The sequence below is a fragment of the Capsicum annuum genome, chromosome 1 (genome assembly GCF_002878395.1).
Source record: "Capsicum annuum cultivar UCD-10X-F1 chromosome 1, UCD10Xv1.1, whole genome shotgun sequence".
Classification (NCBI taxonomy): domain Eukaryota; kingdom Viridiplantae; phylum Streptophyta; class Magnoliopsida; order Solanales; family Solanaceae; genus Capsicum; species Capsicum annuum.
The window spans coordinates 187144352-187171012 of NC_061111.1; the positions used below are offsets into that span (position 1 = coordinate 187144352).

At 34.5% G+C, this 26661-nt stretch overlaps 2 protein-coding genes across 3 annotated transcripts; both read left to right on the forward strand.

Annotated features, from left to right (window-relative positions):
• Positions 1-9670: 9670 nt before the first annotated feature.
• On the forward strand, positions 9671-14190 carry LOC107857148 (E3 ubiquitin-protein ligase MIEL1). The gene is made up of 12 exons (XM_016702094.2): positions 9671-9941; positions 10437-10524; positions 10594-10650; positions 10748-10780; positions 10872-10949; positions 11072-11115; positions 11220-11260; positions 12068-12150; positions 12228-12319; positions 12471-12540; positions 13484-13525; positions 13723-14190. The coding sequence occupies exons 1-12, from the start codon at positions 9901-9903 to the stop codon at positions 13846-13848; spliced, it is 795 nt and encodes a 264-aa protein (XP_016557580.2). The 5' UTR covers positions 9671-9900; the 3' UTR covers positions 13849-14190.
• Positions 14191-23836: 9646 nt separating this feature from the next.
• Positions 23837-26422, forward strand: LOC124896615. 2 transcript variants are annotated; one of them, XR_007052980.1, is made up of 2 exons: positions 23837-24163; positions 24782-26422. XR_007052980.1 is itself a non-coding variant. In XM_047408208.1 (2 exons), exons 1-2 carry the CDS (start codon positions 23977-23979, stop codon positions 25268-25270), a joined length of 504 nt encoding a protein of 167 aa, XP_047264164.1. In that variant the 5' UTR covers positions 23958-23976; the 3' UTR covers positions 25271-26422. The 2 variants fall into 2 exon arrangements, 1 of the variants encoding a protein (XP_047264164.1); XM_047408208.1 differs by having other exon boundaries at positions 23958-24163; positions 24954-26422.
• The last annotated feature ends 239 nt before the right edge of the window (positions 26423-26661 follow it).

The following is a 26661-nucleotide window of genomic DNA, read 5'->3' on the forward strand; positions in this document are numbered from 1 at the left end:
TTAGTGGAGTAGCATGAAGAGGGCTATTGCAGAGTTTATAGTTAAGTGTGCCAATTGTCAATAGGTTAAGGTTGAACACCAAAGACCTAGTGGCAGTATGCAGGAGTTCAGCATTCCCACTTGGAAGTAGTAAAAGGTGAACATTGACTTTGTGACAGGGCTACCCCGTTCGCGTCGTCAACATGATTCGATTGGGGTAATTATGGACAGAATGACCAAATCAGCCCATTTTTTTCCAGTTCATACTTTTTATTCAGTCGAGGATTATGCTAAGCTCTATATTAGAAAGTTGGTCAGATTGCATGGAGTCCCGTTGTCCATCATTTCCAACAGAGGTACTCAATTTACCTCTCACTTTTGGAAAGACTTTTAGAAGTTTCTTGGTACCCAAGTTCATCTTGGTACAACTTTTCATCCTCAGATAAATAGTCAAACAGAGAGGACCATTCAGACCCTAGAGGACATGTTGAGAGCATATGTTATTGACTTCAAGGGTAGTTGGGATGATCAATTTCCGTTGATTGAGTTTGCCGACAATAATAGTTATCACTCCTCCATTTGAGGCTCTATATGGGAGAATATGTAGATCTCCTATTAGATGGTTTGAGGTAGGTGAGACTGCATTGATAGGACCAGATATGGTGTTTGAATCTATGGAGAAAGTTCAGTTAATTCGAGAGAGGTTGAAAATTGCCCAGAGTCGACAGAAATCCTATGCAGATGTGAAGAGAAAAGATCTTGAGATTGAGGTTTGTGACTTATTTTATTTGAAAATCTCTCCCATGAAGGGAGTGAAGAGATTTAGAAAAAAGGGGAAACTTAGTCCCCGATGTATTGGCCCTTACAGAATCTTGAGTTGTGTTGGGAAGGTAGCATATGAGCTTGAGCTGCCTGCAGATTTGGCATCAGTGCATCCAGTGTTTTATGTCTCCTTATTAAAGAAGTGTATTGGTGATCCAGCTATTGTAGTTCCTCTAGAAAGCACTGATGTTTAGGATAGCTTTTCTTATGAAGAAATCCCAGTTGAGATCCATGATCACCAGATTCGAAGACTAAGGAACAAAAAAGTTCCCTTGGTTAAAGTTCTTTGGCAAAATCAGTTCGTTGAGAGAGCCACTAGGGAAGCAGAAGCTGATGTACGAACCAAGTACCCTCATTTTTCTTCGCAAGTTCAGACTCAGCTTAAGATAACAGTTTTCCTTAGATTATCTTTTTTCCATTCTCAGTTTCAGCTTTAAATAATCATATACATGTCATTTTATGAATTCACGAATCAGTTCAGTCATGTAATCATGCTATCAGTTATGCAAGTTCAGTACATAATCTCAGTTCCTCAGTATTCTCAGCTTAAGCAATCTCATTCGAGGACGAATATTCCCGAAGGGGTGATAATGTAACACCCAACATTTTTGGGCTGGAATTCAAACCATTGTTCCTAAGTATTCAAACCTGAACATAATTATTCTATGTCTATATATCGAGGTTATAAAACAATCTCCTAAATCAAAGACGAGTTGTGGACTCTTCTATTGATAAAGTTTTAACGGATTCTCTAACGAGGGTCCATTTTAGATGAGTGTATCTCCTATAATATATCAATTCAGCTATCCTACTATATATCACATAAAAGGTCTTTGAGTCATCTTTCCAACTTATTTAGTTTCACCTTAATCCAACATTGAAGTGAGAAGTTATGCCTATTTTACCTCAGCATATCCATCTGTCATTAAGGTGACAACTAGGCTGATAAGTCATTAGCAAGTAGACGACCCATCAGCCAAGTCATCAACCTTAGGCAGAATCACTGAATAAGGTGACGACTAGGCTGATAGGCTATCAACCAAGTTGATAAGCCATCAATTGAAGAATTTTAAAAAATTTTATTCAGCTCCGTAGAGGTATTTTGGTCTTTTCCTCATCTTAAACCTTACCCCCCACGACTTAAATCACCAAATAAGCATATTTAGCCATTATTAATCAGTTTTAAAAGCTATTAACTCTCTTTATTCCCAAGAACAAGATTAAGGTCTCTTCTTAAGATCATCTTCCAAGTCTCAAGGTTCAAGTTTACTTCATCAAGACAAGAACTTTAAGGTATGTGGGGGTTATGAACAAGGGTATACTTTTAGCCTTGTTGATACAAGTATGATCATGATCATGACACTTTTTGAGTATTTTTGTAGACTAGTCACTAAAGGGCCCTTTTGTCATTTTGTCTATTATTGTAATGTAGTATAAATAGAACATTGTAGGGTTTATTTCTTTAGTTGCTTAATGATATTGAGAGAACACTCCTCTTAGAGAGAGAAAGAGTCCTAAAACCGTAAATAGGGCCATATACAAGTGTGGAATCACTTGTGTGTTGCATTGCTTGATACATTGGTGCTTGGGAGGTGGACGCCTCTCTTGTGTCAATTGTAAGATATAAGTAATTATAGTGTGTAGTGTTAAGGGTCCAAGAGTGTCATATGTTCTTCGGTTCTTAAGATTATACCTCCATTTGTCTATCTTTCTATCTTTATTTTGTTATAACCGTTGGTAGTGTTCTTGTTGTGTAACCTTGTAATCGTTCTATTGTTGAAATCTTATTGTGTTGTTCAGCTTCTTCTTGTTGTTACATTAATTTGGGTTGACTGTTTTGGTGTCAAATATACCATTATATCTTGTATTCTTATTGTTGGTAGTGAATCCGAGAGTGATCACCAAAGGGGTCCTCGGTTCTTCAAACTTGTGGACTGTTTTGGTGTATGTTTCGTGTCTTTTTAGTCTCTCTTGTATCATTTGGTATCAAAGCAAGGTTTGATTTTGTTCCAACAAAATCAATCTTGGGATTGTTATCTTGAAAAAAAAGTGAAAAAGAAGAAAAAAGAAAAAAGTTACTGTTCATATTTTTAGGGTTTTTTTTTCAAATTTTAAGACTTGAGTTTTGTATGTTTCTAGTGTTAGATCCTTGTTCCCTAACACTATTAGAGTCTAGAAATTGAAAATTCCAACAAAAAAGAAGTGTCAAAATCAAAAATTCCCCCCAAGAATACTAAATCCGTTTTTGACCCTATGTTAAATTTTGAGTATTTGATTTTATGTTTTTCTTGTATTTTTAGTATTAGATTTGTGTTCTCTAACACTATAGAAGTATAGGGTTCGAATTTGAGCTAATTTGGAGGTGATTTAAGCCATCCACCATTGTTGACCTTGAGTTTGAAGAAACTTGAAGGTGGGATCTCATTATGGGAGGTTGTTTTAAACTAACGTGTGTTTTGTTTTATATGATTTATGTTGGATTATTGTGTGTGACTTTGTGGACTGATTGGGTGTCTTGTTGGACCGTAACTTGAAGGGTTATTTTTGGTACAACCATAATGGAATCCGAGGTTTCAAATACTCAAACAATGGACAAAAATGCCATCAATCTCATTTTAGCTCAACTTGAAGCTATGTCCTAAGATGTGGCTAGGTTGAATTTGGGTCTTGATAAATTAGATACGGATGTGGCATCAATGAGTGGGAGATTAGAACGTGTGGAAAGCTAAAAGAGTCAACCTTCCACCTCTCAAAGCAATTTCCTAGCTAATACTCCCAAGACCTTGCACCAAATGCTATATCCACCAATTGCCACAAATCCAACCAATCTTTATTCCTGAAGCCCAAAATAAGATATACCAAACCATCCTCCACTTCACCAAGTCCAACAAGACGGGATACCACCACCAAAACTGAACCCTCTCATACAAACTTCACTTGTCCAAAGACCTCACTATCCAAAGCCAATCCCGCCACTACAAGCTCCACTTAACCCAAATAGACCCATCCATGTTGAGGGCTATGGTAAGGGAGGACAACATGATGGTTGTGGGCCGTATGATGATGTTTACTTGAGGGAAGAAAGAATGAGGTGTAGACACGGGTAGTTAGGCCGAGAGGTAAGAGATGTCCACCCAAACTGAGATGTAGGCCTCAATTCCGTCAAAGTGAGCCTTCCCATTTTCAAAGGTGAGAGTGATCCCGAAGCCTACCTTGCATGGTAGTCATTTTATAACAAGAACTTCCAACTTAATGATCTCACCGAAGAAAAGAAAAGTTGTTATTCTATAGCTCACTTTGAAGGGTATGCTAACACACGGTGGGAGTATGTTAAATGATTTGGGAATCAGATAATTGGGGGACAACCTCCTCCTTGGTTTCGATTGAAGAACCTTATGCGATAAAGGTACTTGCCCTAGACTTATAGGCATGAGCTCCTTGCCAAATTGTACAATTTGAGGAAAGGGAGAAAGAGTGTCATGGCTTACTACGATGAATTTCAACAATTGATGTTGAAACTTAACCACCAAGGCGAGCATGTAAATGATGGCATTATGTGCTTTAAGGTTAGGTTAAACAAGGACATCTCCACTTGCATGGTGTTTCACAAATTCGACACCATAGATGGCATCTTCCACGGGGCTTTAGAGGTTGAGAGGGAGATCAAAGAGAACTCATTCATAGATGCCCAACCCAAGGCCACCAAGGCTATCCAAAAACATCCTCCAAGGTATGAAGGTAAATTGAATTCTACTTCTAATCCAAGGGGTTTCAATGCTTCAAGTGTCAAGGATGGGGGCATAAGGCTAGTGAATGCCTAAATCGGAGAAATATAATCCTAAGAGAGGATAGATTGTACTATTTTATAGAAGAGGTAGGCATTAAATCAGTTAAGAATGATGGCAAACTGCAAGATGGAGAGCAAGAAGAAGCCGAAGTGCAAAATAAAGAGTATGGAGAAGATGTGTGGCCGCAAGAAGGAGATTATGAATTGCCTTTATAAAAGAGGTGAGCCCATGAATTTGTGGTCAAATTCCTTTCAATATATAGAGGATGATACAAGTATGATCATGATCATGACACTTTTTGAGTATTTTTGTAGACTAGTTACTAAAGGGCCCTTTTATCATTTTGTCTATTATTGTAATGTACTATAAATAGAATATTACAGGATTTATTTCTTTAGTTGATTAATGATATTGAGAGAACACTCCTCTTAGAGAGAGACAGTCCCAAAACCGTAACTAGGGCCATATACAAGTGTGGAATTACTTGTGTGTTGCATTGCTTGATAAATTGGTGCTTGGGTGGTGGACACCTCTCTTGTGTCAATTGTAAGAGATAGGTGATTGTAGTGTGTAGTGTTAAGGGTCCAAGAGTGCCATATATTATTGGGTTCTTAAGATTATACCTCCACTTTTCTATCTTTCTATCTTTATTTTGTTGTAACCGTTGGTAGTGTTCTTGTTGTGTAACCTTGTAATCGTTCTATTGTTGAAATCTTATTTTGTTGTTCACCTTCTTCTTGTTGTTACATTAATTTGGGTTGGATGTTTTGGTGTTAAATAAACCATTATATCTTGTATTCTTGTTGTTGGTAGTGAATCCGAGAGTGATCACCAAAGGGGTCCTTGGTTCTTCAAACTTGTGGACTGTTTTGGTGTATGTTTTGTGTCTTCTGGGTCTCTATTGTATCACTTGTGTCCAAATTACATGATTTTAAGATTTTATCTACTTGTTTTGAAGTAGGGTTTATATCCAAGTATATATATTCTTAAAACATGTGATTATCTTGAGATTTAAAGCTTTAAGTATATCAAGAAGTGCTTATGTTTATGTTTTTAACTTACAAGATTTATATTTTGAATGAGATTGCACTATCTTGACTTATCATTTTTGAAGTATTTCAAGAATTATATTGAGCATGAAGTTTTGGCATGAATTACCATGAGTTTAAAGCATAAATTTTTAAGCCCTAAGTTTAAGTGTTGAGATTTCAAGAAGATTATGTTTTAAGCATTCTATGATAAGCTTATATCAAGAATTGATTTTTTGATCCCAAGATATGATATGAAATCCACATTTATTCATTTTGATTATAGTTTAAAGCAAAGAGAAGCATAACTGGTTTTCATTATAAACCCTTATGCTATTTTAAGGTGAATTTCCTAAAGTATGAGCACTAAGTAATAAGGAAGTAGCATTTAGCACCGTGTTGAGTATGCATCCAAGGTTACATGCCCCACAACTACGATCCAGTGTAGGTTAAGCTTATTCCCAATATAGATGAAGTTACAGATAGTGATCACTTAAGTTAAGGTCCTTTTCTGATAGCAAGGGTAGGACAACTTTTTCCAACGTGGGTAAGACGTTGGACTCTATGGTAGCTCACATGGTTTATGTCGGTTAGAAGAACCTCCCCAAGAAAGATTAAAAGTAATGCTTTTAGAACTAAGTGGTATGACTCACAAAGTTATCATTATGCTTCATTACTTATGATTATGATTTTATAGATTTTGTTATATTCAAGCCCAATGTAAGTCATTTAAACTTAGCATGCATTGTTTGAAAATCTAAGTGCACATTGAGTTATTATTTTACGTATGCATTCATCCCCAATGCTCAGTACATTCCAGAAGTACTGATCTACATATATGTCTATGTGCTACATTGTTTCATCATGTAGGTTCTGGTGCTTAGTTCCAGCAATGCGATTGATTACGGGTATCCCTCTTACATCCCGGCACTCGGTGAGTCCTCATAGTTTGAGGACCCATTTTATTAGACACTATTATTGATGAAATATTTTAGTCATTTGGTTTTTGTTTAAGTTCGAGTCAGCTGGGGCTTGTCCCAGTGGCTCTCTAGTTAGAAGTAGAGGCTTGTTCGACTGTTTCCTGTTTTAGATTCAAAGTGTTTGATTTCAAGATTTCCAAGTTTATGACTTTCAGTTAAGACATTAAATTCAGTTATTTCAAGATTTCATATGTCAAGTTATCTTTATTATGAGTTTCAAAGTTGTTAGAAGACTTAAAGGGTTAGCTTGGGACTACTTTTAGTCTTGAGCACCGTGTGACATCTAGGGTGTATTTTTGGGGAGTTACACTCACCTACCACCTGACATTAAAATTAGTTCTAGAGCTCAACTATTTAGCACCAAATCACCAAAGTTGAATGACTCCAAAACTTCCTTGCATCGCGTGATAGCAGAAAAATATAAGATAAGATTGTGTATAATATATCTTTATAGTCGGAATCTTCCCATCATCATGAATATAATGGAAACTTTAGTGCACCGACATTTATTTTTTTACTTATCTTTCTTTAGAAACTGCTTAGGAGAAAATAGAGGAGTGTTATCTTCAAGTGCATCATCAGCATTCAACATTTTAGCTTATTACTGAAACAGAAATGGCAACCCCTATTTCCATGTAATTTAATCCACCAATTCTTTCATTTTCATCAAATACAAAAGCTCAATTCTTTAAACCAAATGAAAAAATCTTGCTCAAACAAAAACTCAATTCATCTTTCTACCAATTCTCCTTCTTTCTTCAGCAACAATAACTTCTATTGCACCAATTGGAGATACCTCGATTCGTGGCGAAAACAGCTACTGGTGTTGTTGATACTGTGGAAGATAAATTTCCAGCTGATATTCATGTTATTGAAACTCAGGAACCTAATTCAAGGGTAAGTTATTTGGTTTCTTTCTTTGTTATCTTTTGAATATGTACAAGGTAAATTATGTTCCAATTTAATAACTCACAAACTATAAAAGAGAGGTAAATTGTACTAGGCAAGTCCCCTTTAAACACCGCTTGAAGTTAAACAAGTTTATGAACATTGTAACACTATCAATTGTGTGTAATGTTACGTTACACTAAAGCTCCCACTATGTGCAGGTTCAAGGGAAGGGATCGACCATAAGGGTCTTTCTTAATATCTATGATCTTGTATCAAATTTCTGTTAAGAGGCTTTTCTTTGACCTTGCAGTGAAGTACACATATTGTAACACTTATAAATATGTAAGCTAATAGAAATGGCTAAATCTTATTACCTATTTCCTATATTTTCTTGAGAACCAAGAAGATAAAAGAAGGATATAAGAAGGAAAGCATAAGCATAAGAGCCAAAGTAATGGAATGAAGAACTATGAAATACAAATGACTGAGAACAATAGTAGAATTTTCTTAGAAGTGGTTCCCCGTCCAGTTTTTGGTTGAGAATTTTTTTCATGCTTTACTGTGTCTATCTTTTTTAGTTGTGGTGCTTGTTGTGGTCTGCTTATGTTACATTAACTCATTGGAATCAAATGAACTTGATACCAAAATTTCTCTAATCTTTGTATTGTAGGCACATCCCAATCATGATAAGTTCATCAACAAAAAAATTGATATGTTTGATGGAATGTCTCTCGTGTGTGGGAATGATCGAGCTAGGGAGATTGTGCTAAGTTATTTGAAGATAGATTTTGAGTGTTTTTCTGAGAAAGATAACGATAATGACCTTGAAGGACCATCCACGAAAAAGGATGTGCAATTGATTGAAGCTTCTCAATTCAAGGCAAGTCGCAAAAGAAAACGTTCTTTTGAGGTACAAGATGTCGTAGGTGATATATTAATAAAATTTGGAGAAGTGGCAATGACAATTGGTAGGATGGTTGATAGTCGTCTAAATATGAAAAAGTTGTACGAAGAAGTTATGGCCATGGAAGGTTCTGAGGAAGAGTTCCTCGGTGATGCTTCTGATTATTTGGTTCAAAGCTACACTTTAAGGCATTCATGACAAAAAATCAAAATCTGCGTAAGGTGTGGTTGGAATGATTCAAGCAGTAACAATAGTGATACCTATGGGTAGGAAGGACTTAGCTTCATAGGGTTTAGAAGCAATTATTATTCACAAACTTTTATTTTTGATAATGTGTCGTGTATTTTCTACCAAACTTCTCTCTTTCGTGTATTTAAGGGAATATTGATTAGAAGCTTGAATTATACAATTAGTAGTTGCTTAAATTTTAGTGACTTGTAATGTTTCGGTACTCACATTGGTTTTATTTGCTATGCTTAACTTAGTTCCTATAGATTGTTGAGTTGCTAGCGGCAGATATACAAGTTATCTGTTAGTAGTATTTTTAAAAAAATATTTTTCCCCTTACCAACTAAACACTAAAAAATTTCTTTCTGAAAAATATTTTTTGCCAACCAATCAAACATCATAAAATATTTTTTGAAAAACATTTTTCATTCATCAATCAAACATGAGAAAATAAATAAAAAATTAATTTATTTTTTGATAAAAATATTTTCCATCGTACCAAACACACCCCTAATGAAAATGAAAACTTTTGTCTTGATGGGATAGAACTTTGGATTTTGAGCTACAGCCATCTTTCCATTTTATTATTTTCTTTTATATTACCTTTCTCTCTTCAATTTATTTATGTCGTACTTTTTGGTATTTTTGAGATTTAAAATTATAAATTTTAATTAATATTTTAAAATATTATTATTATTATTAATGAATGGAAAAATAGCAATCAATAATATATTTTGTAGTATAATTTAAATATCTAATTTTAAAAATTAAATCATCTAATCTAATTCAATTTGAAAAATTTGAAAGATTGAGAGATTAGTATTAGTTTCAACACTCATTTTCAATTTATGTGAGATTATTGAGATTTAGAGAATCACGTAAACTTTTAATATGTATTTTTTAAATTACTACTTAATTATTATAATTTATAATATTTTATCTAATTTTTAAATGTACAAATATATTTTAAAACTTTAAATTTTATTAATTTAATGTAATGATTTTAACAATCTCAGGTAAATTAGTGGGAAAGGATAGCATGGTCGAAAGGCACATAGTTGGCGAAAAAGAAGCATGTTCGCAATTTTTACTTCTGCAACTATAAGTGACGTCTTTCCACTTGACTAGATATGGCATTTGTAATTTGATCAAACTTTGTTTTTTTGAGCCGTTTTCTCTCCTCTCAGACCCATCACCCACAACTTTCTGCTCTTCTCTTCATCTATTTTCCATAACGTGGGTGGTGGTGTTGTGTTAAGTATATTTATTCCTCTGCTAAAATGGAAGGTTCACGCCTTGATTTTGGCAAAATGGGTTATGGGTACTTTCTCTTTCTTTTGCTATACAATTTGCATACTCATGTTTAATAATAGTATGTAAAATATTTTAACTTTAGACTAGTGTGTCTTTTTTCTTTTTTCCTGTTTATTGCAGGTGAGATGATCTGATCTGATATGATTGCCTTTTTTCTTTTTTGAACTGTTTGATTAGTGGAATTTATATCTTCCAAGTTCCATCTGATTTACTAGTAGGCCTGTATTCTATAGTTATGTAGTTTATTTGACGTGTAACTTGTGTGTATCCAGATTGAAACTTTCTTAGTGTTAAGTGCCAAGTTTTGGATTTAGTTACACCAATATTGGTGTGTATCTTCAAGAGATTTTCTTACTTTTTTTTGTTGAAAAATTGAAATCAAGAAGACTGAACATATGAGAAATCAAATCAAACCAGATTTCTTCCACATCGCAATTATCTCTGCTCTTTTAGTGTGTCTTCTTAAAGTCCCTTGGTTGTCCTGATTATGGATTTGTGACAGATGCAAGCACTATAGGAGAAGATGCAAGATTAGAGCCCCTTGCTGCAATGAGGTCTTTGATTGCCGCCATTGTCACAATGAAGCCACGGTAACTTTGATTTTCATCAATCCGTTAATCACTTCAATTGTCTTAACTTATTTGCGTTTATTTCAACAGAGCATGATGCGTAAAATTTTTGATAGGCATGAACTAGTTCGACAAGCTGTCACGCAGGTTATGTTTCTACTGTTTCGATCTTCAGTTTTTCATCTGTTACACTTAGTTGTTACAAATTTCTTATCATGAGGTATGTTTTCTTTGGGTATTTCAGGTCATCTGCTCAGTTTGTGATACGGAACAGCCAGTACGTGTTGTTTCACTTGAATTCACGCCTACTTTCTCTGTTTGGTATTACTAGAGTTGATGCTACAATGTCTTTTTCTATTTCAATTCAGGTTGCTCATGTTTGTACGAATTGTGGTGTCAATATGGGGGAATACTTTTGTGAAGTTTGCAAATTTTATGATGATGATGTAATATACTATGCCTTCTCTATTACTAATTAATATGTGGTTATCTTGTTTACTTACCAGTTTAGACCCTTTTAGCCAATAAATTCCAAAATACTTATTCTGGACTCCTGTGCGTTCTACAGATAGACAAAGGGCAGTTTCATTGTGATGATTGTGGGATATGCAGGTTAGTGTACAAGCATATATTTTGCAGGACATTTGTTGCTTTATGTGGTAAATATCGATCTTTTTTTCTAGAAGCTCAATATCTGACATATATTCTTTGTACAGAGTTGGTGGTCGCGAGAACTTCTTTCATTGCAACAAGTGTGGTAAGCATCACAACTTCCTGTTCGAAGCTTTGTGAAAAATTCTATATTATTTTCTTATTTGTTTCATTAATATTTTCTTCATTAGAATGTAACAGTGAGAGATTCTTGAGAATATACTATATATATGTTATTCCCAATGGGTCTAATCCTTTTTGCTATTCTTCCTTATAATTACTCTCTATGAACTTGTATTTCGTAGGAGTAGAGGAAGGAACGTTAGTAATTAAAACTAATAGGATAATGATATGAAGAATCAGGTACTTCTTTCTTGTAAGATAGTCTAAAGGACAAACCAGGTCTTATAGTACGTCATATTGCAGCTGCATTTTCTTTGTTCAGCTACCTCTTGTAATACTTTAGTCCTGCTCCTTGATCTATGGGAGCATCCAGTCCTATCTTCTATTAATTAGAAGGAAAGTAATTTAGATTCTTTACCTTGGAAGGATACATGCTAAGATTACCAAGGGGGACGTTAAGATTTTATTTACACCTTAAGAGGCATAAATGTCGTTTGGTGAGTGATTATATCCTGGATATCACTTGTAATACAAAATACATTTACATGTTTCTTCGTTTTTAGTGGTCCATCTGTTTTTTTTTCTCCCTTCAAATAGTGGAATGCAGGAGTGTCCTTAATGTTTACCAGTGCTCTGATCGTGCAACTAGGTCGTGATGCTTTGTTTAGTTGGTCTTAGTGAACATACCAATTGTGAACAAGCTTTTGCTTTCTTATATAGTTGTGGCTTATTCATTCCTGTTGTTTGTTTCTACATGTGCCTCTTCACCTACTTATGTTTCATTCCACAGATTCTTGTTATTCAGTCAGTCTGCGTAATAACCACTCGTGTGTGGAGGACTCCATGCGGCATCATTGTCCCATTTGTTATGAGGTACATTACGTAATTGAAGTCCTCCCCCTGTGGATATTTTCTTGTCATTCATAATGCTCTAATTCTTTTAAGTGCAGTTTCTCTTTGATTCTATGAAAGACACAACTGTAATGAAATGTGGGCACACAATGCATACAGAATGCTGCCACGAGATGATAAAGCGTGACAAGTAATCACTTAGTATTTATCTATTTTTATTGCTTTCGAGTTTCATTGGATGGAATAAAATGTAGTATTTATCTATTTTTGTTGCTTTTGAGTTTCATTGGATGGAATAAAATGTTTTATGTTTACTGACTTCCATTTTATTTTAAACTCAGATACTGCTGTCCAATATGTTCTAGGTCAATTATAGACATGTCCAAAGCTTGGAAACAAATGGATGAGGAGGTAGGTTTAAATTTTAATTGAAGGAAGTTGCTCTACGTTCACTTTCTTGAGGGTGCATCTTATCATAGGAATTGCTTGCATGCATAGTGAACTTTTTTTTTATAGCTGATGGCTGCTTTATGCATATCCAAAACTACTTCTATTCTTAAGGAGTCGTATCCCAAAACTGGTAGAGGTATGATCCAAGTCAATTTAATGAATCTTGATCTGTCCGAAACGCTTGAATTGTCCAATTGTTTGAGGATGCATAATCTTTTTATAGAAAATTGTCTGCAAGCATAATCACTTGGGAGTTGGGAACAGGTTCGGCATTGTGCATACATTTTTTGAGGGCTATAAGACCTTTTTTCTCCTCTTTTCAGTTAAATAAGTTTGTCTTGGAACAATATTTTGTTTTTACATTTCTATCTTCCACAAAAATCTAGTTGATTATGGTAAAAGAGAATGCCCTTGGTTGGTTTCTTTCTAGAGTGCTCGTTCACCGACATCTAGTTCTTGCATTTACCCAGGGGTTTGAGTTTTGTCTGCAATGATCATATTCCAATAGAGGATGCATTTTGAACCATATGGTATGGTCCAGCATGTCCGGAGATCAGCATAATCCCCTAAAGTACTTTAAGATCTTGGACTTTGTATAATGGTTGTGATTGATGAGGCTGACAGCTACACCATGTTCCATTCTCTTTTTCTGTCCTGAGGTCATAAAATATATGTTAATTCTACATCTGAGTTTGCAAATCTGTTGGCAGTGTTAAGTTTTTGGTGATGTTTGCCGTACATCATAAGTTGGTCATGCTGTATGCTTAATTCTTTTGCAATTTCAGACTGTTCTTTTTAGTTGTTGCGGGAGGGAGTTAAGTTTTATCTGATCTTATTTTCAAAAGTTCTGCTTACCTAGCTGTATTGATGTCCTACGCTAAAAGTGAAAATTTCTATTCTTCAGATTGAAGAGACAATCATGCCTGAAGATCTTAGATATAAGAAGGTATTTCCTTTTCTTTGACCCTGTATTTGTGATATGTCGTTATTTTGGCTGTTAGTTACTGAGGGCACCCAATGGGGGTTGGGTGTTTAATGTTGCACAGTGCCTTAATGCATATAGTCCATGCTTTTGGTCTTCTGGTACATACTGAACTGAACTGCCTTTGGTTTCGCTTAACTCACCTAAATTGTTACTTGCAGGTTTGGATTCTTTGCAACGACTGTAATGACACAACTGAAGTATTCTTCCACATTATCGGGCAGAAGTGCACACACTGTCAATCATACAACACCCGCATGATTGCACCTCCAGTTCTTCCCCAGTAACAACTTCTACTCTAGAAAAAAAAACTGATTGTTTGTGATGCTGAAACCTGGTGCGGTGGACGTGAAACAGAAGAAATTTATGGTGTTATCTTCATTATTACTACTGTTAATTCTTTGTGGCATTTCTGCATTGTTCATGGCCATTGCAAAACAACTCATCTCTTTTTGCAACGTGGAAGCATTTGTGACATGATTTTTTTTCTCCAAAGATGCGAGTAGAACTCAATTGAATTGATTCAGGACTACGTATACTATGTATGTAAACATATTGTCATAACATTCCAAGGGACCACTTTCGAGCTTAAAAAATGAAAAAGGAACACATTTATTACTTGCAGTTAATATTTGTGGATTTGATTGCATCTGCTTACAGGTTTAGGTTTGTAGCCTGATGTCTTATTATTCACAATCTAAGTAGTCGTTCATGAGATGAAATCTGCATTTGGATATATGATTTCATCAAGAGATAAAACCCCAAATTTTAAAAAATCATGACTGAAATTTCAAATCATGATTTCAGCTTTTTTAAATATAAAATTTGATTCATAAATTTATATTTTTATATAAAAAAATTCATCATTTTAAATTTTATTAAAAAGACTCTTGTGCGGCATAAAGAAATTGTGCGTACCCTATGAAATAATTATAATTAAAGAATAATTAGTTACTATTATAGTTGACTAGTATATAAAATTATGAGTACTTGAAAGTTTGTAGTTGTAAATATTTATTTATAAAAAGAACGTTGAAGATATGCAATTTATCAATATAATGTTTTATCAAATTACTTTCTCCTTTTTGTATTAGTTGACCCCTATGGATTTGACACACCCATTAAGAAATCAATAAATAAAAATGCATTTTACATATTTACCCTTATATTTTTTAAAGTGCAATAATCAATGGAATGATTAAATATTGAAATTTGGTACATATTACTTCATTTCATGCATTAAATCTAGAATATTGAGTATTTATAATTAAAATTAATAATAATTATTTAATTTTAATTTTGAGAATTGAGATCATTTATGCACCATTTAATAATTTTTAAAATTGTGGATGTATTTAATATTTTTATCAAGGGTAAATGGAAAATATATGTATAAAATATTCTTGATTTTAGAAATTGGACAATTAAATTGAGAAAAAAATATTTTTAGAAAAAAAACCAACTAATACGATATGCAGGGTGTATTACGATATCCTATTTATGAACTATAATTTGCTCATTTGAAAACATTATATACGAATTCGGAAAAATTTAATATTTTTCATAATTTGTAGGGTTTTCGTACTTATGAGAAAATATATAATTTAAAATTTCAAATTACATGTCCAAATAAAAGTCAACTTCATTTTAGATAAGTTAATATCATGATTTCGTATCTCGTGGTCAAGCAGGCCCTTAAATCAATTAAAATTTGTTGAAGATGTGAACAGTATATTAGAAGGAAACAATAATCTAAGTAGTGTGTGACCTCAAATTTAATAAATCGAAGGACGGTCAGTTACCATCGAGGGATGTCCGCTGATTTATTTAATTCCGTGAGGTCATTTTTTTTATTTTACACCCGACCAAAACAAAAATAAATCGGAGAACAGTGTTGGTTTTTTTGTTTATTTTTTTTGAAAAAAATCATTTTCAAAACTCAAAAACTAAAAAGAATACCAAAAAATGACATTTTCTGTCGATTTGTTCTTAATATTCATGAAAAGCAAATTGACAGACAAATTTGATTTTTTTGCATTTGGTATTTTTCCAGAAAACCAACGGACTAAAAGCAAATTGACAGACAAATTTGATTTTTTTGCATTTGGTATTTTTCCAGAAAACCAACGGACTAACCGACCTTTTCCGTTAGTTTTCTATAGAAAAATCAAATATAGAAACCAATAATTTCTGCATCTCATCTATCAATAGAAAGCAATTTCATATATATATACACACACTAGTCCCGGGTGGCTCGTGCTAAGTCCGGGCCCAACCTCAAGATATAAATATAGTATGTAAATTATTAAATAAGTATAATTTGTTTCATATTTTCAACAATTTTATTCAGATTAATCATATCTAGACAGTAAAATTTCAGAATTATTAAAGTTTTATATTTGACCGATACGTATAAGTCTAGATTCAAATGAATATAAAAGATTAGATTTGTAATGATTTTTTTTTTATCTTTTTGCTTTTTGTGACATTAAGTTATTGAAAGAGTAGTTCGAAATTTCCTGCAAACTCTTAAAAATTAAATTATTATATAAACGTATTTGCATGTTAAAGAAAAATTTATTTTTATTTTAAGTCGACATTTAATATAAAAGTTGCTTTCATGGAATGTTCTCAGAATATAACATCCAATAATTCAAATTGAACTTAATCATATATTGATTAATTTCTTCAATAGTTGCACTCTTATGTGAATCAATATATATTTTGAGATTAATTTTTTCTATAAAATTTATAAGAAATTAAATACTTGCAACATATATATATATTTACCATGTAATAACAAAAGAGAGAGGGTCGGGAGGGGGGGAGGGGGGGGGGGGGCTAGAGATTGAATTTAAGTCTTGCAAAACATCTTTAAAATTTTCTTATTTATTGGATTTTATAAAGACAATTGAAACTAAAGTAGTAATTTCCCTACTCTTAATTTTTTTCTTTAAAAAAGAAAAAAGAAGATACTTAAGCAATTGAAATACAATGAAAAATTCAATAGTAATTTTTCATATTATGACACACCCTCAAGTGCAAAAATTCATGTGGCAAGGAGGAAATACCTCATCTTTATCAATCACATGAAATTGTTTTAGAGATTAATAAATTATCAAAAATAAATAAAAAATAATTAAATTTCAATATAATTTTTGTTTTTTTAAAAGAACAAGTAATCTAATAGGAAACAAGAAGGGATTTACAAAAAAATTACAATATCTAATTCAATTATAGAGGTCCAAATAAAAATAATCATTAAATAATGAATAAGGACAAAAATTTTAATGTGTTGAAAAAAATAATAGATACATGTAGCAATTTCATTGCATAATTATTTTTGTGAGGACTATCAAATCTTATCTTATTCTCTCTTATATATAAGTATATATATAATATGGGTTAATATATCCCTGCAACATGAAAATATTTCTTATCATGTTTATTTTTTTCATGCCCCTTACGAGAGTACTCTATTTGTCCCATTTTAGTTATATATTTTGAGAACTGGTTAATATAAAAAAGAACTATGTATGAGGTTGTTGTTGAAAATCATTGTAAATTTTTATTTTGGATTAAAAGTTAGCTTGAATATTTTTTGAGTTAAAGTGATTGTTGATTTAAAATAAAGGGAGGTTTAACTAATTATCTAACAAGTGATGAAGGGAGGTTTAATAAGTAATTTTTTGAGTTAAAGTGATTGTTGATTTAAAATAATCATCTAACAAGTGGCAAGAAAAAGTCAATTATAAAAAGCCAAGTAGGATAGTTTTAACAAAAAAATAAGGATGAAAATGGAAATATGTAATAAAAAGGCACTATTAATTACCATGTATAATAATTTTCTTTCACAAATATATATATATATATATATATATATATATATATATATATATATATATATTTGAAAATCAACACTAGTATCTGCAAATCACGTTTTAATGAGCTACGACATCAATAACATAATAATTATCAACAAAAAGTATCAAATTCTATCGAAAAAATCCATCAAAAGGACTCACAAAGTCTACAAATGTATACAAATTATAGTAGTCGTTATTCAATAATGTACAATCCTAAAAACTAAGGGCAGCATCAAATTTCATGTATAATTATGTAAAATGGTGGTGACTCTGTGAACTATTCCACTATCACCCCAAAAGAATCGAACTCTGTCTAACGTAAAGTTTCAAGAGTATGATTAACCTCTGGCTTTAAAATTACTTCTTGTATACTCGACATTCACAATCCTCATCAACACTAGATGAGTCTTCATCAACTAAGGTGGGAGGAGAATGGGTCAACACCAAGTATGCCATTTTCGATCAGGCTATTTCCATATGCCTTGACTTTATTGAACTATATACTCTTTATTTTTAGCAATTCGTCCTGCTTTGGGATTTACCAGGGTATGTGTAAGAGTTACAATTAATGGGATATAACAGCTATCTGAATACCATCAATCGCCTCGGTCTAATAGGAATATACAACACCCTTCTAATTCTGACTGGATGCATTGAACATAATTCATCAAGACTAGATGTAGACTCTTCTTTTGGTCTCCTCACACCACATAGTTAGTCCATATTTTAGTAGCCACATCTGGTGGAGGCTGGTTTGGCTCGCCTAGAGCTTGCTAAGACAACTTTTACTCAGCCAAGTGTCGTTGATAATTAGCTTGTATAATTAAAGTAAAACTTAGTATATAGTGTTATATTATTACATTATATATAATTTTTTTCAAACATACATAGGCGTGTTGAGCCTTTTATTCAAACCATCTATTTGAATCCAACACATTTTTCTTCCTTTTTATGTGGATTGCTTGAAAGATCTTATCTTGAGTTGATTCGTGCCTCAATTTTCTTACCCGCAAACAAAATTTATTCAAATTGAATCAACAAAATGTAGTCAAATTTATATAAGCATATAAATTAGAAAATTAATAATATTGCTTACTGATTTCATAACTATCATCCCTTAGCTCTTTCCACCCTAAGTGTGCGACGAACCACATTTTTCAGACATCATAACTTTTTGATCTTGGGCGTATTTATACGTCCAATTATGACCCATATATGTACTTGTTCTATGAACTATATCTTACAAAATGTCGTATGTTTGAGTTAAATTTGCATTTGTAAGCTAATGGATATGATTAGTGTTGCAGGTCTTGAACTTGATAAAAATGAACGTGATTTGAGCATAAACTTGAAACTTATGGATCATGGAAAGCATTTGGACAAACATGCTGAGCACGAAGAGAGTGGAATTGAGCTTGTGAAGCATGGGATTAAGGACAAAAAAGGAAGAGTGCACATTAAGCTGAAAAAGGAAGAAATTAACATACAAGCATACCACGGACCCTAGCTTTTGTGATAAGGGCGTGACACGTTGGTGGGATTAAATTTGATGGAAATTTTCAGTGAGCAGGCGTGATATTGGCGTGCTATGCCACTTTTCCTCTACGCTAAGGGCGTGGCACGAGGTTTGTGTCAAAGCGGAATGGTAATTCCAGTATACTTTCGTGATACTGGCATGCCCCGCTACTTATCTTCCGCAATAAGGGCGTGGCACGTTGATATATTAAAAAGGTGGGATGAATACCAACTATAAAATGAACACTTGTAATATTATGGGTTATCTTTGGCATACGTCTAGGCAAGGAAATACTACGAGGGCTTTGTTCTAGGGTTATTTCATCATTCAACTCTTTTACTTTGAATTTGGTATGAATATTTCTATTTCGTGGATATTGATCATGAACATGAGTGGCTAAATTCCCTTGTTCTGGGGTTAAGCCCGAACATGATTGTACTTCATTATTCTTAGAGTTGGTTAAATGTTGGTTTACCGTATGGGTTGTTCTTAATCCCTTATTTTTACTATTTTGATGATTGACCACCATTGATATACATATGTAATCCCTATTGTGAACCTGGAAGGGGAATCATGAGGATAGACCAAAGGATTTAAGGAACAAGTTCTTATCTTTTGAATAATATAAGATTTGAATTCGCGTCTAATATAGGAATATACTTAGAACTCCTTGGTTGGTTCAAGTATAGAAATATAACGTAAAGCGTCTAAAATAGAGTATTTCATCCCCGCTCAATGATGTAATTGTAATACCATTTTAGACATATAATTATAGGTTCGAAAGATCATAATCAATAACCCTGTAATCAGCCTGACCAACAATAAGGATAACTATTACATGATTGCTGATAGTGCCTTAGCCCTAGAATTTCTTCTCGTATTGATTACATCTTTGCCTACGTAGCTATTGTCTTATTTTATTATTCTCTTACTAGTTGTAGTTATTAAACTTTCATAAACATCTTTGATAATCTACAACACTTGTTGTCGGAACCAAGATCAAGTAAATTGCTAAACAAGAAGTCCCTGTGGGTTCGATATTCGATTCTTTTGAGTTACTATATTACTTGTTCGATTCCGTACACTTGCGTGTACGTTAGACCGCAATAAGTTTTTGGTGTCATTCCCGGTGACTTAAGTAATTAGTACTTTTTTGGATTTTTGCTTTTGATGATAAAATTCAAGTGTTGACAACTTGATCTTAACAAATTTTGCAAGTGTAATTAACACGTCAGATTGGCAAGGGAAAGAGAATTGGTTGAGCCGTATTTAGAGCCTCAGCGAGTATTTCATCAGCGAAGGAGGAAAGATACAATAAAGTATTTAATTCAACAATTAATTATAGCAGATCTGATAGATATTATTCCTGCTAATGCATTGGTGGATAGGCTCATTCGTGATGTGGCAATCCCACTCGCGAATAATGTTACTAGTAGCATCAGTAAACCAGCTGCGGGTGGTCGGTTTGAGCGGAAACAAAATATGGTGCAACTCTTGCACACGAGTGAACAATTTACTAGTTTATCTCATGAGGACACACAATAACATTTATAGAATTTTCTTGAGATCAGTGATACGTACATTCCCACTAGAGTATCTACCGACTGTGTTTGACCGACTCTCTTCTACTTTTCTCTATTGGGGGAAGAAAAGAGGTGGCTGAAGATGGATATACCAAACTCCATCACTTCTTGGAATGACTTGGATCATAAATTTCTCATTCGGTTTCAGGCAGAACAATAGAGAGAACCTGTATTACGCATAGGAAAAATTTAAGTCTATGCTCCATGATTGTCCTCATAATCATCATACCAATGACGTATTGGTGCAAACTTTTAATGAGGGTTTCAAGCCAAATACTAAGATTCTTTGATATTCAGCTGCAGGTGGACAAACATTGGAAACAACTTATGATGAACTGTACAGGCTGCTGAATTAGATTTCATTGGGGAACCCCAAGTGAAATGCAGATATATCAAAGAGCACTCCAAAGAAAGTTGCAGGAGTGCTAGAAGTGGATCAGTTGATGGCTATAGCAATGCAGATTGATTCATTACAGAATCAGATAACTACCCAGTTCAGTAATTTAAATTTAGGGCACACACCAACAATAATAAATGCAGTACACCAAACTTAGACTTGGTGTGAGATATGCGGTAGCAGTGACTATGTAGTAGATGCTTGTGCTGCAAGTCCAAAATATGTTAATTATGTGGGTAATGCACAACGTCAGGGAAATCAAAATTTTAGCAATACCTACAATGCCAACTGGCGGAATCACATAAAATTCGCATGGGTGGAAGTCAGTGCCAAACTGCAAATTAGTATAAAGGGCTAGGAAATCAGAATCAGCAATAACAAGCTCAGCGTAATCAGGCCAATACTCAATCAACAAACATTGAAGAGATGCTGAAGTACATTATGACTACTCAGGCACAGATGACAACCAATATAAAAAATCAGTAGTTAGCAACTAAGACACTAGAGGTTCAAATGGGTCAACTTGCAGGAGCACAGAATACTACACCTCAGGGAGGTTTACTGAGTGATATTGATACAAATACCAAGCAAGTGAAAACAACATCGACTCGTAGTGGGTTGCAATTAAAGAAGTTAGAATCGAGGAAGGTGACTCACAAAACTACTACGAAGGATGAAGTGAAGGCCGAGAATTAAAAGGTGAGAGCATTGAAACCAAGATGGAAAGTGTAAAGCCACCTCTACTATTCCCATAAGGCTAAGAAAGTAGAAGGAGGAAGCTTGCTATAAAAAATTTATTGCTTTGCTAAAATAGGTTCACATTAACCTTTCGCTTATTGATGTGTTGCAGGGTGTTCTAAAATACACTAAGTACATCAAATATATTATGGAAAATAAGAACCAGATAATCGTGTATGCCACAGTTGCACTTACTGAGGAGTGCACATTAAGTATTTAGAACTGGTTGCCCACAAAGCTTAAAGATCCAAGCAGTTTCACTATTCAGATCACTATTGGGAAATTTATCTGTGCTAGAGGTTTATGTGATCTTGGGGTAAGTATAAACCTCATGCCTACATTGTTGTTCAAGAAGATGGGGATAGGCAACCCATGACCTACCATAATGATTTTACAATTAACGACCCGTTTACTTGCCAGACCAGATGGGATAGTTGAAGATGTGCTAGTTCAAGTAGGCTCTCTCATATTTTTGATAGACTCCATTATTTTGGATTTTGATGCTGATACGAAAGTCCCATTTATTTTGGGACGTCCTTTCTTAGCTACAGGTTGAGCTTTGATTGACGTGGCTGCAGGGCATTTGGCAATGAGAGCTCATAATAAGGTCGAGGTCTTTAATGAGTACAGGGCGATGAGTTACTAGTGATATATGAGGAATTATCCGCTATCACTGTTCTAAACAGTGAAGCTCTTTCCCTTATTATGTCCGAGGACCCATTAGAGAGAGCATTGATGGGATGTAATACTTTTGTAATGCTGAAGCTTATGAAATGGTTGAACTTTTGATTACTACAGGTGTCTTTATGCGTAAGGGTGAATTTGAGCCTTTGAATAGGCCCCTTGGTCCATCTCCCAGACCTTCTATCGAGGATGTCCCTAAATTGGAGCTTCAGGCTCTACCGTTCCATCTCAAATATTTCTTTGGTGATGATGACACTTTATCGATGATTCTCTCTGTAGGTTTGTCTGATGTACAGGTAAAAGAGGAATTAGAAGTGCTTAAAAAATGAAAAAAACAATCTGATAGCAAATGTCAAACATCCAAGGAATTAATCCTGCTTTCTACATGCAGAAAATATTTATGAAAGAAGATTATAAGCCGAGTGTCCAATAAGTTTTTGGTGCCGTTATCGGGTATTGCAGGAATGAGGTACATCATGGCATGGGAAACAAATTAAAGTGAGTAAAATGTGTTTAAGGAGGCTACCAGGTATGAAAATACTATTTGATGCAATGAAAAGTAAAGGCGAGAAAACGGGGAACCAAAATTTCCCCAAGTTGGTAAAACAGTAGGCATCCGTTCCACTAACCTTATCCTTCGCGATAAGATCGTGGCATGCCAAGAGAAAAATTTCACGGAGGCTATTCTAGTAAGCCTCCACTATTTTGACGTGCCACGCCACTTATCTTCCACGATAAGGGCGTGGCATGGAGGGTGTCAATTTTTGGGTTATTTAATTATATAGTCGGGTTTAATGCGACTTACCTCTCCTGACCCAAACTCTACTTTTTAAATTACCTTAACAACCTGTTTGGATGGTGGTTTGCCATGGTTTCATAATGTATGGTATGGTGAAGTATGGTATTGTATAGTATGGTATGGTACAATACTATGTTTGGATAGACTGTATCATTCACTGCGGTTTAATAATAGGTTTTTTGTTTAGTTTGATGGTATGGTACGGTATGGTAACAGGTAAATTTACTAAAATGCCTCTAATTGTAATACATTTGAGATATCAACTCTTTTATCTATATCAGTGCTAGCATAACCAGTTGTCCTTTCTTTGTTGATGCTTCTTATAGCTACCCGATGATCCTTTTAAGACACTAAATTCACAAGGGTATTTGCTAAACAAAGGTTTGACGAATGCAAACTAATACAATCGGGAAGTACTTCCCAATCGATAAAACAATTGGTATACATGTATGTATCTTAGAGTTCAAAAATCACTTCCCATGTATAGGTTTTTTGTGCATTCACTTTGTTTCCCCCCATTTCAATTTTCAATTTTTTTTGATCGAATTGAGTTTTTATTGACATTAAAAACTACTACTACTAAATAACTGAGATCATTTTTCTCACTCTTTAAATTTTTATATTGCTAACAGGAAGTATTGCAATCTTCGATTTTGTTAACATATGCATAGTCTTAGCATGTATTTTGTTGATAAGGATAAAATAGGATTAAAAAAAATTATATAAGAGTATAGTTGGAAAAGAAAAATGAAACCTATGACATAGCACCAATTTGATGATTTAATAAATTACTTTATTCCATAATTATTAAACCCACCATTTTTAAAAAATCATGAAAACAAACATGTTCATGGTAATCATTCCAGAAATCACCATCCAAACAGGCTGTAAATCCCCAATTACTCTCTATTTCATAACTCTAGCATGCCACACTCCCAAAATATCTTCAATTCAAAGTGTGTCACGTCGCGAATCTGCCCCAAAATCTTCTACTTGTCTCCTCCATGAACTCAAACAAGGTAAGTTCTCAAGCTTTTATTTCTCTTTTTGCTCAAATGTAGTAGTTGAAAACTCACCATGTTTGAATGGTTTGATGTTGTGTGTTGAAGTTCCTGTGAGTTAAGTTATCGGTTTAATTTTTTGAATCACCAAGTAAAATTTATGGTGCTAGTGAAAAGGGTATGTTCGTATTTAGCCCAGAACTGTGTTATAGAGCATGTTTTGATGATTTTGTGTTTGTATCCTGATTTTGGTGTCTCTTGTGGACATCCATATGTAAGTGTGATAGAAAAACATGTTAGCATGTGTGCGCTACGCTATGCTTGTTGGTGTTTTTCCTATAATATTCTATTTTTGTACATAGTAGTGCCTCATGTTTTTCTTGTGTGGAACTGTGACAACATATGTCTTGTTTTGACTTTGTAATATATAATAGGTATTGTTATTTGAGAGTATTTCTTAATTGTACCCTCTGAATATAGCTCTAAGGAGAGCAATATTTGGGGTGTACTGTGGTTGTGTAACTACTATGAGGTGATAAGTGAGGTGCGCTTGAAGTCTGAGTAAAGAGGTGTAACCTCATATTAAGATTTTGTGTCTGATAACTAGACTCCCAAACTGATTAACTTTTTGTGTAGGTGTTTTGACCATGCGGGTATAATGTGAATTAGAGGAAGTCTGAGTACCCTACTTTTGAATTTCACGCCCCTATGTTGGCAACTAAGTATGGGGTCGCCCCTAAATCCACCTATACTTGGTGTTTTCTAGCCTAAATAGGTACCATTTTGTGGTTGCATATTGTGGCTACAGGTATTATGGCAAGCAAAGCACAAAATGGGAAATATGTTGCTGCACCTTCAGAATCATCTAAGAAGAGAGTTTGTCAAACAACCCATGTATCTAGATCCCCACCTGTCCCAAGAGGTCAGACCCGCAGGTATGGATCTAGGTGGGTTGAAGAAGCAGGAAAGAAATGGTACAGCAAGCATACTGAGTCCAAATATGCCCCGGACAAGTTCATTGACCAAGAGAGTTTTCATATAGAGTTACCGAGCATAGTTCGGAGGATCGAGGAGCTGCATATGAACTTATTTTTGAGCAGCCTACTGAGTGTAACTTGCAATTGATCAAACTAGGACCCAAGGGATCCGAATTCAGAAGTTAAAATTCATGGGCAAGTGATGACATTTGGTGCACATGACTTGAATGCTATTTTGGGCACTCCAGAGGTGGACTCACTTCAGCTCAGGCAGCTAAACATTACTCTACCCTACGCTAACATCAGACATCTATTATGTGGCAACAGATCAACGACTAGATGGATTTGTCACCTAGAAGGGGGCATCATATGACGATTCCCTATGCACAGATGAACAAGAAAGCTAGAATGTGGCTAACGATTATCTTTCACTGCCTCATTCCTGGAATGCACATGACAGAAGTCACTCGGGACCGTGTTTACTTGATTTATGCACTGATGTAGGAGGGCTTCGTGATAATTATGGGCGCAGTGATTATTTTATCTATGAAGAAGGCCTGCTTTTATCAGGGACACAGGTATGGTTTTGGTAGATTGCTGACTCAGTTTTTGAGGGGCCATGAGATAGAGGTGGAGGCCCTAGACTACATACCAGTTTTAGACACGCGTCTGGTGGATGTTACCCGAACGTGGGTCTTAATATAGCTCATGGACCAGTGCTGACACTGCCTGAGTGTCATGCTCGGGATGATGTGATCACAACTTGCATATACGGGCTATAGATATTGCAGTTGCAAGTGGAGGGTAGAACAACCACTAAATAGAAGGTACGGCAGTGGATCTTGACTCTCCACTTGGTTACCATGGCAGGACTCTCTTGCAGATAAGCCCAGAGTTTGTGGAGCCAGTGAATAATGATATCCTTACAGATGAGGAGAGACAACTGTGAGATTTGGACTTTGAGTCCAATGATGATGATGATGATGTCAACCCAGATTTGGGCGATGAGGATTTAGGCCCAGATGTTGATGATGGCATGGATGAGGCGTGACATGGGAGTTTTAAATTACCTCATAATTTTTTTTTCTTACATCTGCTAGCACTGGGGACAATGCTACATTTAAGTATAGGGTGGTGGTAATTCTCATATTTTGTCATCTATTCTGGTTGGATTATTATGGATGTTATTTTGTTGGATATTATTTTTGATTTGGTGCTAAGATATATTCTGCTATAGTCAGTTTGTAATAGTTAGTAATTATTCTATTTTCTGAATTTGAAGTTAGTTGTTTTATTATTTTACCATTCTTAGTTCGTCATTTTAGTTGATTACTTATTTTCATGTTAATGTTAAGAGTAAATTTTTTGCTTTTAGGATGCATTCCAATAACTCGTCATAGTTTGGTGCCTTTCTCGATGGATGAGGACCATCCTTAGGGAAATTAGTCTTAGGGAGTGAATAGGTGAGAGAACCCGATCACTAATCTAATGCTAGGTACTTTTTGTCGGGCCATGTGACTACGTGACAAGAGAAATTTT

Excerpts from the sequence above, each read along its gene's own strand:
- LOC107857148 (XM_016702094.2), top strand. The coding sequence starts at position 9,901 with ATGGAAGGTTCACGCCTTGATTTTGGCAAAATGGGTTATGG. Across the intron at positions 10,781-10,871 it reads TTTGTGATACGGAACAGCCA|GTTGCTCATGTTTGTACGAA; the intron begins GTACGTGTTGTT and ends ATTTCAATTCAG. Across the intron at positions 12,320-12,470 it reads GAGATGATAAAGCGTGACAA|ATACTGCTGTCCAATATGTT; the intron begins GTAATCACTTAG and ends TTTTAAACTCAG.
- LOC124896615 (XM_047408208.1), top strand. The coding sequence starts at position 23,977 with ATGAAAACAAACATGTTCATGGTAATCATTCCAGAAATCACCATCCAA. Across the intron at positions 24,164-24,953 it reads CCTCCATGAACTCAAACAAG|GTATTATGGCAAGCAAAGCA; the intron begins GTAAGTTCTCAA and ends TTGTGGCTACAG.